At 41.6% G+C, this 12,149-nt stretch overlaps 1 protein-coding gene across 7 annotated transcripts in view; it reads left to right on the top strand.

Annotated features, from left to right (window-relative positions):
* TRIP12 (thyroid hormone receptor interactor 12) overlaps positions 1–12,149 on the top strand; it is a 167,775-nt gene that overhangs the window by 82,672 nt on the left and 72,954 nt on the right. For all 7 annotated transcript variants that reach the window (XM_053304639.1, XM_053304643.1, XM_053304642.1 and 4 more), the window contains 12 exons: positions 1,751–1,834; positions 2,945–3,040; positions 4,296–4,444; positions 6,042–6,077; positions 6,189–6,284; positions 6,653–6,745; positions 6,913–7,074; positions 7,599–7,667; positions 7,753–7,918; positions 8,483–8,600; positions 8,730–8,886; positions 11,238–11,391. In XM_053304639.1, coding sequence (XP_053160614.1) covers positions 1,751–1,834; positions 2,945–3,040; positions 4,296–4,444; positions 6,042–6,077; positions 6,189–6,284; positions 6,653–6,745; positions 6,913–7,074; positions 7,599–7,667; positions 7,753–7,918; positions 8,483–8,600; positions 8,730–8,886; positions 11,238–11,391 — 1,380 coding nt within the window. The remainder of the gene's footprint in view (positions 1–1,750; positions 1,835–2,944; positions 3,041–4,295; positions 4,445–6,041; positions 6,078–6,188; positions 6,285–6,652; positions 6,746–6,912; positions 7,075–7,598; positions 7,668–7,752; positions 7,919–8,482; positions 8,601–8,729; positions 8,887–11,237; positions 11,392–12,149) is intronic.

Here is a 12,149-nt window from a genome sequence, read left to right as displayed (position 1 = left end):
TGTGTAGTATAACTTCTTTCTTTAAGTCTGTTACTTTAGTATATAAGGCAGTATGCTAGCCAATAGCACACTTAGATTTGTGGTCTTATAATATGTAATCTGGAACGTAATATGTATCTGGAATTTAATGATGGGTTCAATTCCTGTTTTAGAACCAAGAACCAATACCCACTTGGTGTTCACTGTGGCTAAAGTTTTCTTTCCAGTATATTTGGGGGTGAGGAAATTCAGGTCTCTCCCAAGAAGAGGTGTTCGAATTATTTTCCCTGTGGTTAATGGGAGGCTAACATAGTATATTGAAGTAGAGCCAATGCAGATGCATTTTGTGGCGTGAAGTGCTGCTGAATGCAAATGAAGTTGTGGTGGTGATGATGGTTGTATATAATATTTAATTCACTGATTTTTCTTGGTACTTCCACTGATTGCTGACATAGGCACCTTTTAACTATGGAATCTCGCTGGACCTATAGCCCAATTATACTGTTTTTTGTTTTGTTCTTTTGGACATATTTTGCTGTATTTGTATTAGCAGCTGCTTTTTGTTTTAGCTTCATATTGTGATTGTTTTAGAAAAGTGATACACAAATATTTTAATAGCCAAAGAGATTGTTGCTCTTGGTTAAGTATCATATCTTAAAGACGGGCATCTTTACAAACTAGAAGTCTGAACAACTTCTCCTGTTGCATGGATCTATGGGAAGTATTCTGCCTGTTTCACTACTGTAGTTCTTGTGAAAGCTTCTGCAACTTCTCAAAGTCAAAACTGAATGCAATGCTAAATACACCACTTGTGCATCCTTTTGTGTGTTTAATTAAAATAGCAGCTGCAGGGCAGTAAGCAGGAGGATTGTGATGAAGGGGATATTTGTTTCCCATAGGTGTATGGGAAACTGTCTTATGAAAGTGAGACTATTAGTCCATCTAGCTTTTGTCTACTTTGTCAGTGGCTCTCCATGGTCTTGGACAGGATACTCTTTCCCATCCCTGCCTGGAGACCTCAGGGATTGAACGAGGTCTTTTTGCATGCAAAGCAGATGCTCTGCCCTCGAGCTGAATCCCCAATACCGATGAACCCCCACACCAGCTGCAAATGGCTCTGTTGTTTTTGGTTTTGGAGCTAATTGCAGTGGGTGAGAAACATAATTTTCATTGGTACCACAGTGCAGTGGTAAAATGTTTGAATACTGCCTACTTGTAGTCCCAGTCCTGGTCTCCTGACCATAGCTGTTTTTTTTTAATTATTATTATTGAAAGCACAGATGATGCAGATAATATTGCATGTATTTTGACTCTAAATCCTATGAACCAATGCAGATTTGACCAGCTGTCTTGTTTCAGGATGTAGAGTACACCAAGCCTTGATCATAATTCAGTTCTTTCAGTTGTTGGGGGTGGGGTGAGGAGGAAGGCCTTTGAACTTTATTTCACATCTAGTGGTATGATTCTTTAACTTCTTCGAGTCCTGTTCAACAAATGGCTCATTTCGTCTTAAAATGTTTCAACCACATGCATGGTTGAAAGTTTAAACTGACCTTGTGTGTTCAAGTGCAGTCTTCTCATACTATGTGGGTCAAGTCTAAAAATAAACCTTCTCTTTTTGTATGCTCATTCCTCCTCCTCCTAGAATCATTAAAGGTCGTCTCTGACTACTTTGGAAGCAGGATTTCAGGAAGAGTTTAATATCTGTGACAAGTATGTGTATACTGTGTACCTTACAGTTCAACTAATGTATTTCCTTTTTTTCTTGTAGCTTCTAGTTCTGTTGCTGGGGCTGTGGGCATGACTACCTCTGGGGAAAGTGAATCAGATGATTCTGAGATGGGGAGATTGCAAGGTATAAACTGAAGCTTATGTTACACTTATGGTGACTCTCTAAATATCATAACAACCTTTAGATTTCTTCAAAGAACTAAATAACTGTCTAGAAAACTTATGTTCTACTTCTTAAAATATCTATTGGAAGAACACATAGCTCAGTGAACGCTAACTTTGCAGGACTTTAATATTGCTTGTCTTTTCTCTCTTCTCTTCTCCCTCCCCCATTAGTTTGATTGCTGATGAACTTAAAACTTGGCATATTGTTTCGTGAAATCTTCAGCATTTTTTTTTTAAGTAGTTTGCGGTGAATAGGTTGGAAATGGTATTAGACTTAACAGATTATACTCTTGCATGGTACATGGAAAAATCCAGTTTTATTCTTGAAAAGCACATTTCCAGTATTAGGGCGGCGGGGAGGGTGACCTTTTTATAAATTGGGGCCAGAGTCTTCACCGCTAAATACTCCCTCCCTTAATGGTATCTGTTTCCTCAGTGGAGTTCTGCAGTCCATTTTCTTTTCATTGTCCTCATCAGAGAGCAGGGTATTCACTGCCTTTTTGTCCTTTAAAAATAGGTGTTTTCAGTTGGCCAAGTCAGAGTGGTACCGTTTACAAGTACTTAAGGTCCCATTTTCAGTCAAGAGTTCCTGAATTTTATTTGGTTTAAGTAGATGTCCTGGTCTCAAATAACTGGAGTAGGCTGTATCTGAAGTGCCAGTAGCAGTTAAAAAACAAAACAAATTATATGCTACTTTCAGTTCTTGGAGCAGACAGTAATACTTCAAAAACATAAACCTGTATACATGTATGTAAAATACTTGCTGCCAGTCCAGCACTTCTAGCTTAGCCCAGATTATTAAAACTCATCACAGAGAGAAAAGGAGCTTGTGTATTTGGGATATGCAAGTGCAGATTGCTTTAAGGTTTCAGCTCTGCAAAAGTCAAGCATAGGACTCAAAGTGTGTTAAGACCAAACAAGAATTGATTTGCTCTTTTTGAATTGACCTCTAGCTTGAGCTTTAATCTCAGTTAAAAAGCAGTCTGCAATACTGAAAAGATCTATTATCTGAATCATAGGTTCTGATGCTGTGGGCAAGTTTGATAACTGTTAGTTTATTTATCTTTAGCGCTCTTGGAAGCTAGAGGTCTTCCTCCACATCTGTTTGGTCCTCTGGGTCCTCGAATGTCACAACTGTTCCATCGGACAATTGGAAGTGGAGCTAGTAAGTAATCTAGTTTATTTGTCTTTGAATGTTTTGGAACAGTTATAATGCAGGACTGTTAGATCAGACTGGTCTTGAAGAGGTTGTGGTGACTGGGAGAACAGAATGAAGCCTGCCACAGGGCTGAATAATGTCCATGCTTTTGTTACTGAAGAAATAATATTTGTGTCAAACTTATCAGTGTACACTTAGTGTCTCTTGCATTATGGTAAACCTGAGTTAAAGAATATACCACTAGGACAATGATGACAAATCTATATACTTATTTCTCTTAGCCAGCACGCGCATCTTTAGGAATTTGGCAGCCTCCGGCCAGGCTTGGGCAAGAGTTGAGGGGAAACAAAAAATGGCGGTGGCAGGCCGGCGCAAAACGGCCAGAGATGGCGGCGGTGGGACGGTCTGGCCTGGTCAGGCCGTCCCGGTAAAGGAGGAAGAGACGGCGGCCTCAGCTGGCCGCTGGGAGGCGGCAACGGGGTGGCCTGGTCAGGCCTTCCCGAGCAAGGAGGCGGCGGCGGCCTTGGCTGCCCGCTGGGAGGCAGAGGCAGCGTCCCAGATAAGGATGTGGTGGCGGGGGTAAGGAGGCGGCGGCGGTGGCGGCCTCGGCTGGCCGCTCGGCTGCTGGATGAGGCGGCGGTGTCCGCTGCCTGGTCTGGCCAACGAGAGCAAGAGGCAGCAGCAAGTGGGGCAGCCTATCACTGTGTTGAGAGTCGGGTGGGGGGGGGGAAAGAGGGGGGAGGGGCATGGGGGAGGGGGCAAGAGAGAGTGGAACAGGATGGAGAGCGGGAACAGCCGGCCCCAAAGAGTGCACAGATGCTCTGTGCAGGTCGGCTAGTATTTATATATTTCTTTTCAACAAAATTTCTCAGAGGCTCATGTAGGAAAATAATAAATACAAATAAAGATGATTTTTCTGTCTCAAAAGGGCTTACAGTCTAAAAAGAAACACATTTTATTTATTTTATTTAGTAGACACCAGCAACAGCCACTGAAAGGATGCTGTGCTGGGGCGGGATAGGCCAGTTGTTCTCTCCCTGCCAAATATAAGAGAATCACCACTTTTAAAAGGTGCCTCTTTGCTCAGTTAGTAGGGGGTCCCTCTTGGTGCATTTGACCATGTGTGTTGGATAACAATGTTTTCTATTTTGTGATGGGCAATTAATAGGTTTTCTGTTGTATTATGTCAGCCATTTGATTAAACACACATTGTGGAAATAAAACTAAATATTTAAGGTTCTAAAATCCCCAATTTTCCTAGGTTCTAAAGCTCAGCAACTTCTACAGGGGCTCCAGGCTACTGATGAAAGTCAACAGTTACAGTCTGTGATTGAAATGTGTCAGTTGTTGGTCATGGGCAATGAAGAAACTTTGGGAGGATTTCCAGTGAAGAGTGTTGTACCAGCTTTGGTAAGGATTATAATTCATTTACTTGCTTGAACTTTTTATTGTTCTCTCATGAAAGGAGTATATATTTCAGTAATTTGGATTTCTTCTGTAAATATTTTGGTGAGGTAGTTTCTCAACTGGCTAGCTGACTTAATGTGCAAGGAGAAGCAGATCCAGTTTCTTAAAATGGTCTGGCTGCCAGAAGAAATACTGCCTTCCCTCTTCTGAACATTGTTTTATTTGACTAGGATAAATGCAACCTACTTGGTGGGAAGGGAGGAGAGGTTCCTCCTCCCCTGCCGGCTCTCTTTTTGGTCCTCTTCGGCCTTCTCCCTTCAGCTCGGTGGCCATTTTGGAGGCTGCGTGCCTGCGCAGTTGGCTTCTGCCTAGCACGCGGCCGTCAAAATGGCCACCGTGTTGAGGGGAGAAGGCTGAAAACTGGCCGAAGAGTGGCCGAACTGGCTGGAGGGGGCCATAAAGAGAGCCAGAGAGGGGAGGGGGAACCTTTGCGGACCCCCACCCCCTGCTGCTTACAGGAACTCCCCTGAGGGGGAATAAGGTAAAAAAAAAAAATTGTCTTTTAAAAAAAAAAAAAGTCCGTGCACCCCCCAAACAGTTGGGGGTTGTTCAGTCTGGGGTCGGACCGAACAGGGGATGGTTAGGTTCAACCCCAAACCTTAAAACCGAAGAGGCTCCACGTTGAACTTCTCAGACGTCAAACCTGTCCACACATCCCTATTGCTCAAGGGCTATCTTAGTTTGGGGGCAAAGTTCAAGGTGTTAGCTTGAATTCATGTGTTATGCAATATACTTGATGGTCCCTAAAAAGCCAAAAAGAAAGGCACAAAAGTTTAAAATATTTGGTACTTCAGATAATTAAGAAATAAACTTACCGTAATTATTTAAGTTTCCTTAAATTACTTAATCTGTTTACCATTTTGTGAGTTGGTGTAGTATATAAATGTTAGACTTCGAATGGGACTATCTAGTTTTCAAATCACTACTCATCCGTTAAGCTAATTTAGGTGGCTTTAGGCAACCCTTGACCTAACCTACTTTCTAAGGTGGTTGTGAGAATTAATTTGAATAACTTCCTTTAGCAATTGAAGGCCATAGTTGTATATACTAGGGATGTGCATGAACTGGTTCGGAGGCCCTTTTACGGACCCCCGAACTGGTTTGAAAATCTGGGGTTCGGCTGGTTCAAAGGTGGTGGGGTAGTTTTAAGGACCAGGGAGAGTGCTCTAACTCTCCCCTCCACCCCGCTGCGTTTTCCCCACTGGTGCTGTGTCTAAAAACACTCCCGTGGGGCAGCAGCATACCTCATTGCTGCCTCAGTGTACATCAAACATGCCTGGTGCGCATGCGCACTTCTTTTGGACCGTCCATGTCCTGAACGAGAGAGGCTGTCAGTTGGAGATGAAAAACATGGTGTATAGTTAGAATTAAAATGTACTTGTATACTCTTTAAGCAAACAAAATGTCTTCATGAAATCCAACCTCTATTTTTTTTTTTAAGTGACCAGTTGAATCCTCCCAGCAGGATTAAAAGTTGCTTGAATTGAAGAAATCTACTCTAAACTGAGAAATAATAAATCTTTTCATATTGTTTTTGTAGATAACATTGCTGCAGATGGAGCACAACTTTGACATTGTAAGTATTTCATGAAAACTTTGCATTGAATGAAGCCTCAGGTAAATCTTAAAAAGCAAACCTTGCTAGTTTTCATATTCTGGATAACAATGGAAATGGTCTTCTTTACAGATGAATCATGCTTGTCGCGCCTTAACCTACATGATGGAAGCACTTCCCAGGTCATCTGCTGTCGTGGTCGATGCAATTCCGGTTTTTTTGGAAAAGGTAATACTGTTCATACAGCAACATAGAATTGGTTGCAATTGAAGGCCTTTTGAAGCAGTCTTCTCACTCTGCTGCTTATTGGCTGTACACCAAGAAGAACTTGGCCTTTGTTATCTAGGTCGTGAACTTTCTCAGGTTTCATTGGAAGGGCAATAATTTCTCTCAAGCTTTCCTGTTCAGCACTATAAGCATTTGATAGTTGAGTGAATATAAAATACTAAATATTTTAAAGCATGACATAGTGGTAATGAAAGCGGTTTAAAACACAGTTTTAAAATGAACCACTTGAAAGAATTGATTGTATAGATCAGTTTCTAATATTTTTATATTGCTTTGAGAACAGGCTAAACTGCTCTAATTTCTTCTAGCTGCAAGTTATTCAGTGCATTGATGTGGCAGAACAAGCACTGACTGCCTTGGAGATGTTATCACGCAGACATAGTAAAGCTATTCTACAGGCAGTAAGTATTTCTTCAAAATAAAAAATGCAGTGTTTAATCTTATCACTCTTTGATCATTTCCAGAGTGGTGTTCTCCAAAAAAGCAGCTACTCCCAGACACTTGTGTGTGTCACTTGCTGGTGCAAACCTCCCTGTTTGAACTGTGTGTTCTTGTTTTTGTACCATAGGGAGGCTTGGCAGACTGTCTGCTGTATCTGGAATTTTTCAGCATAAATGCCCAGAGGAATGCACTAGCTATTGCTGCCAACTGCTGCCAGAGCATCACTCCTGATGAGTTTCACTTTGTTGCAGATTCTCTACCATTGCTTACACAAAGGCTAACCCACCAGGTCAGAAGCTGTTGAGAGTTCAGCTATCTTTTGAAGCTTTGTAATATGTGATGTGTGATTCTTTAGGGTGCCCTGCTTGTATAATGTGGTGATTTATTTCACATTGTTTTGGTAGCCAAAATGGAATAGAGGTTTTCCCAGTTCCTTGGTTTGGGGTATCAAAGTTGGGCACAGTGCTTTTGCTTCTCTCATAGTGGCTGTGTGCAAACTCCAACAGGAGTGCAGTACTTGACATGCCAAATCTTGCACTCCTGGTTTCTCTTCAGATCGTATAAATCTTCCGCGTGCTGAAACCAGTGTTCCCTCTAAATTTCATCATCAGTGAGCAGAAAGAGTTTTGTTCTGGGTGGCAGTATCAAGGCAGTGTGCTCACATAAGTCTCTCTCTCTCCCAGCGGCAGCGAGTGTGAGATTGAAGTGCGTGGCTTTTTTTCACTGGGCGGTGGGTGGTTGCCATTTGTGCGCACGCATGTAGCTTAGAGGGAAGACTGGCTGAAACATAATATTTTTATTTGAATTTCTTAGGACAAAAAGTCAGTAGAAAGCACTTGCCTTTGTTTTGCACGCCTAGTGGACAACTTCCAACACGAGGAGGTAACTTTCTTTCCCCCCCTTCCTTTTCTAACATTGTGTCATTTTAAATCAGATTGTCTTTAACCCTCTTCCTTTTTCTTTAAAGAATTTGCTTCAGCAAGTTGCCTCTAAGGATTTACTCACAAATATTCAGCAGCTCCTGGTAGTGACTCCTCCAATTCTGAGCTCAGGGATGTTCATCATGGTAGTGCGCATGTTTTCCCTAATGTGCTCCAACTGTCCTACCCTAGCAGTTCAACTTATGAAGCAAAGTGAGTGCATTTTTTTTGTTCTTATTGGCATTTCTCTGTACCAGTTTGTCTAGAGTTCTTATAATGTGCAGTGTCTCTAGATTGGCAAGGAAAATGTCTATTACAAGTTAATGAAGCTAATGCAGTAGATATGACCTGTATTGTGCAAGTGAGTGCACTGTCAGCTTGACCCTGAAAACACTCATATAGAGTACAATATGGGCCCTTGCAGGTGGTTTGTGCTTAACCCGCAAAGGTCTAAATAAGGTCTCCAAATAATTGGTTTGGTATAAATTCAGACTTTTACTGAACTGAAGCTTATACTTGAAAAAGAAAAGACTGCCCTGTTTTTTAGCAATGAGATCTCTCCTCATACATAGATTTCTGTTATAGCCAACAATGGAAGCATCATGCAGACACTGCATCTGGACTGACTTCAGTTACTGTTGCTATTGACTGACAATTTTTATATGAAAGAAAATTACTTTTTTGAAGTACATTGTTATTAGAAGTATTCCATTCCAAGAATCATAACAAGGATCACTCATCACATGACTGAATGATATTGTGATTTCTTTTTTTAAGATATTGCAGAAACTCTTCACTTTCTTCTCTGTGGAGCGTCAAATGGGAGTTGTCAGGAACAAATAGACCTTGTTCCAAGAAGCCCTCAAGAACTGTATGAACTTACTTCACTTATCTGGTAGGTTTTCTGTGAGTTTCCTCTTTGGTTTTTGTCTGGGCTACCAATATCGTAATATTGTAAAATGAAAATTTCTGTTTTACTAATAGAAAAATTCATGTTAACAAAATGTTGGTTTGTTCTTTTCAGTGAATTGATGCCATGTCTGCCTAAAGAAGGAATTTTTGCTGTGGACACTATGCTAAAGAAAGGAAATGCACAAAACACAGATGGTGCAATATGGCAGTGGCGAGATGACCGGGGTCTCTGGCATCCCTATAACAGGATTGATAGCCGTATCATTGAGGTAGCAACTGCTGCATCTTAATATTCAGGGTTTCAGATGTCACTTACTGGTCTTTATTCCAAAGGTATACACTAATTAATGGACACTGGCTGACATACAGACTGTTACCCAACAGTGCTACTCAGGAGTTACTCTAAAGAATTACTTGATTTCACTAGGACCCACTGAGTAATTCAGTCAGGATGTCAGCTACTGATTGTACTTTAGACCAGTGATTCTCAACGTTGGGCCCCCAGAGGTTATTGGACTTCAACTCCCATAATCCCCAGCCCTAGTGGCCTTTGGTTGGGGATTATGGGAGATGAAGTCCAATAACATCTGGGGACCCATTGTTGATAATCCCTGCTTTAGACTGAAAACATCTATTTCAGTCTAAAGCAGGGCTAAGTACTTGTGGACCATGATGCTTGTTAGTGGACTAATTCATAAGATAGGGTGTCTTTGTTGGTTCATCTATCTGTATAACACGTGCAGTTAAATACTTTGCTTGCTGTTCAGGGTTGAACTTATAGGAATGTCAGTTTAAAACCTATTAGCTGACATCCAGAGCAAGGCACTGCAGACACTCCAGGACGATGTGCTCATGCTGCACAAAGCTTTTCCACTACTGGTGTGTGTATGCAGCAAGGGGTGTGTGTGAATTTTGACAATTTGTGCAGCCCTCAGGGACATACCATCCCTGAACATACCATCTAGAGAGGTTCGCCTGCAGTTGCTGCCAACTTGTTTGGCGGGTATGGGCCTTCTCCGTTGCTGCCTCTGGACTTTGGAATGTGCTCCTTGTTGAAATGAGCCTCCCCATCTCTGGCAATAATGCTGGTTTTAAATGATTTTAATTGTTTAATTGATTTAGTTTTGATTTTAACTGTTAATTGATTTAAATTGTTTTTATTTGTTGTAAACTGCCCTGAGCCATTTTTGGATGGGCAGTATATAAATCAAATAAATATCTACCTACCTACGAATGACAGAGGGCACTTCCAGAGGCAGCGGAAATCATCAAAATTTGCTGTCTTCATTGTGTGTCCAATGGTGCATGGCTAGGAAAATTTCACATAGCATGGATGAGTTTGCATACCTGTGGTATCTTGCTCTGGATGTCAGCCATTGTCTACAAAATACATCTCAATTAATTGTGATATGAGCCATACTTCAGAGTAGCACATGCTCATACTTGACTTTTTCTGATAATGAATCCATCTTGACATCAAATAGAAAAAGGAATGTCTGAGATGGTTTAGGTATAATGCCAAACATAGTTTGTCATGAAGCAACACCATCTTACAAATCAAGATCTTCAAGTGACCACCAACTCAGAATCTGCAAACCAGCTTCAAACTATAGTTATATCTGAACTTGACAAACCATGGTTTGGAACATTGCGCTGCCACAGGATAAGATCTAGGGATTCCTGTTTAAGACAAGTGAGGAAGAAAACCACAAGAAAAATGGATTTCCTGTAAAAGTGGAATCTAAATCATGTGCCACATTCGCACATTAATGCAAAGTCTTAGGTCCAGTGGACCCATATTTTCACTCCCCACTCTCCTGTCTGAATTCAGACGTAATGGGAGACCAGGCTCTCAGCAGTCAGGGAGACTGCAGATAGGAGGAGCTGGCTGTGCAGGCTTCCTCTGCACAGCTGGAGAGAGGGAGGAGCTTCCTTCTTCAACTCCAGTTCCAGAGAGCTGAGCCTACAGCTTCACATTCATACATAGTGCAGCCTTGAATTGCCGCTCCAACCTTGGGAGTAGCAAAACTCACCACAACCTGAGGGTTCAAACTGGAGTTGAGAAAGGATCCTCAGGTTGCTCTCCATGCAGAACTGGAATTTCCTACATTCAGACATACAGGTTTGGCAACCTCTGGCCCTTAAACTTTGGTTTTGCATTACGTGTAAATGGAACAACAGTTTCCTGTCTATATTGTAGTTAATTTATTTATTATTTATTATTTTTTACATTTTACATCCCTCTCTTTCTCCAAGGAGCCCAGAGTGGTGTAGGTACATACTTAGGTTTCTCCTCACAACAACCCTGTGAAGTAGGTTAGGCTGAGAGAGAGAAGTGACTGGCCCAGAGTCACCCAGCTAGTATCATGGCTGAATGAGGATTTGAACTTGGGTCTCTCCAGTCCTAGTCCAGCACTCTAACCACTACACCACGCTGGCTCTCATGCAAACCATGGTTTGGTATTATGTTTGAACCAGTCTTTGTATAAAGACATATTCTGGTGGTACTTCAAGATAGTTTGAAGGTACCATTTTTTAAATATAGGGCATTGAGGAAAAATTCAAATTGTGCAAGGGAAGGACAAGGAGAGTAATCTTAAACTTGTGTATTTGTCCTCAGGCAGCCCATCAGGTTGGTGAAGATGAGATAAGTCTGTCTACACTGGGTCGTGTTTATACAATTGACTTTAATTCTATGCAGCAGATCAATGAGGATACTGGAACAGCACGTGCCATTCAGAGAAAACCTAACCCTCTAGCCAATACTAACACTAGTAAGTATTACTTTTCATGTTTGCTTTTGTCATTTAAAAACTGCTTCTTGTGTAACATTGCTATAATGACATCGGGTATCTCTTATTTGAAAAGAGACAACTTCCATTATGTGCTTTCCTCTTTATTCTTTGTAGGGAATGAATGAAAAAATTTTCTCTCCATAACCCCTGTATGTTTTGTGTGTGGTGTTTTGTGAGCAGACAGCATGTGATATGCCAGGCTATTCATTCTGGTTTCTGGGATGATGGCCTTAAGATTGGTGTGGCTTGTGTTAGTCTGCTGGAATCTCACTTGTTTTTGTATGGCATTTTAATGACCTATTTGATCATTATGCTTCATTGCATAATGCAAAGTGGTAAGAGTTCTACTAGTGTTATACAGGAGAGCCCTGTTAACCATGAGGGTTATGTTCTGTGGGGGTGGGGGGAGGCTAGTGAATCTGCTGGTAATGAGTGTTAGGGCAATGGGAATTGGGGGGTTGGGTTCCTGAGGCAGCAGGACAAAAGGGCTGATGAAACTGGGAAACAAAATGGACTGAAAGTGGGGGGAATGTTGGGGGGAGTGCACTATCATGCTCTGTGTGTCCCCAGCTGTCCAGCGATGCCCCAGAAGAAAGAAAAAATCATGCGGGTGTGTGTGTGTAAAACCACTTTTACTATTTTTAAAGAAAAATTAGCCACAAAATGGTTCCTGTCCTCAAAATGGTGAGCGGAAATGCCCTTGTAGGTCATTTCTGCCCATCCCCGACCTGCAGATA

Source organism: Hemicordylus capensis, chromosome 3 (assembly GCF_027244095.1).
Source record: "Hemicordylus capensis ecotype Gifberg chromosome 3, rHemCap1.1.pri, whole genome shotgun sequence".
Taxonomy (NCBI): Eukaryota; Metazoa; Chordata; class Lepidosauria; order Squamata; family Cordylidae; genus Hemicordylus; species Hemicordylus capensis.
The sequence above is the reverse complement of the archived record's forward strand: the minus strand, read 5'-3'. Positions and strand labels throughout refer to the sequence as shown.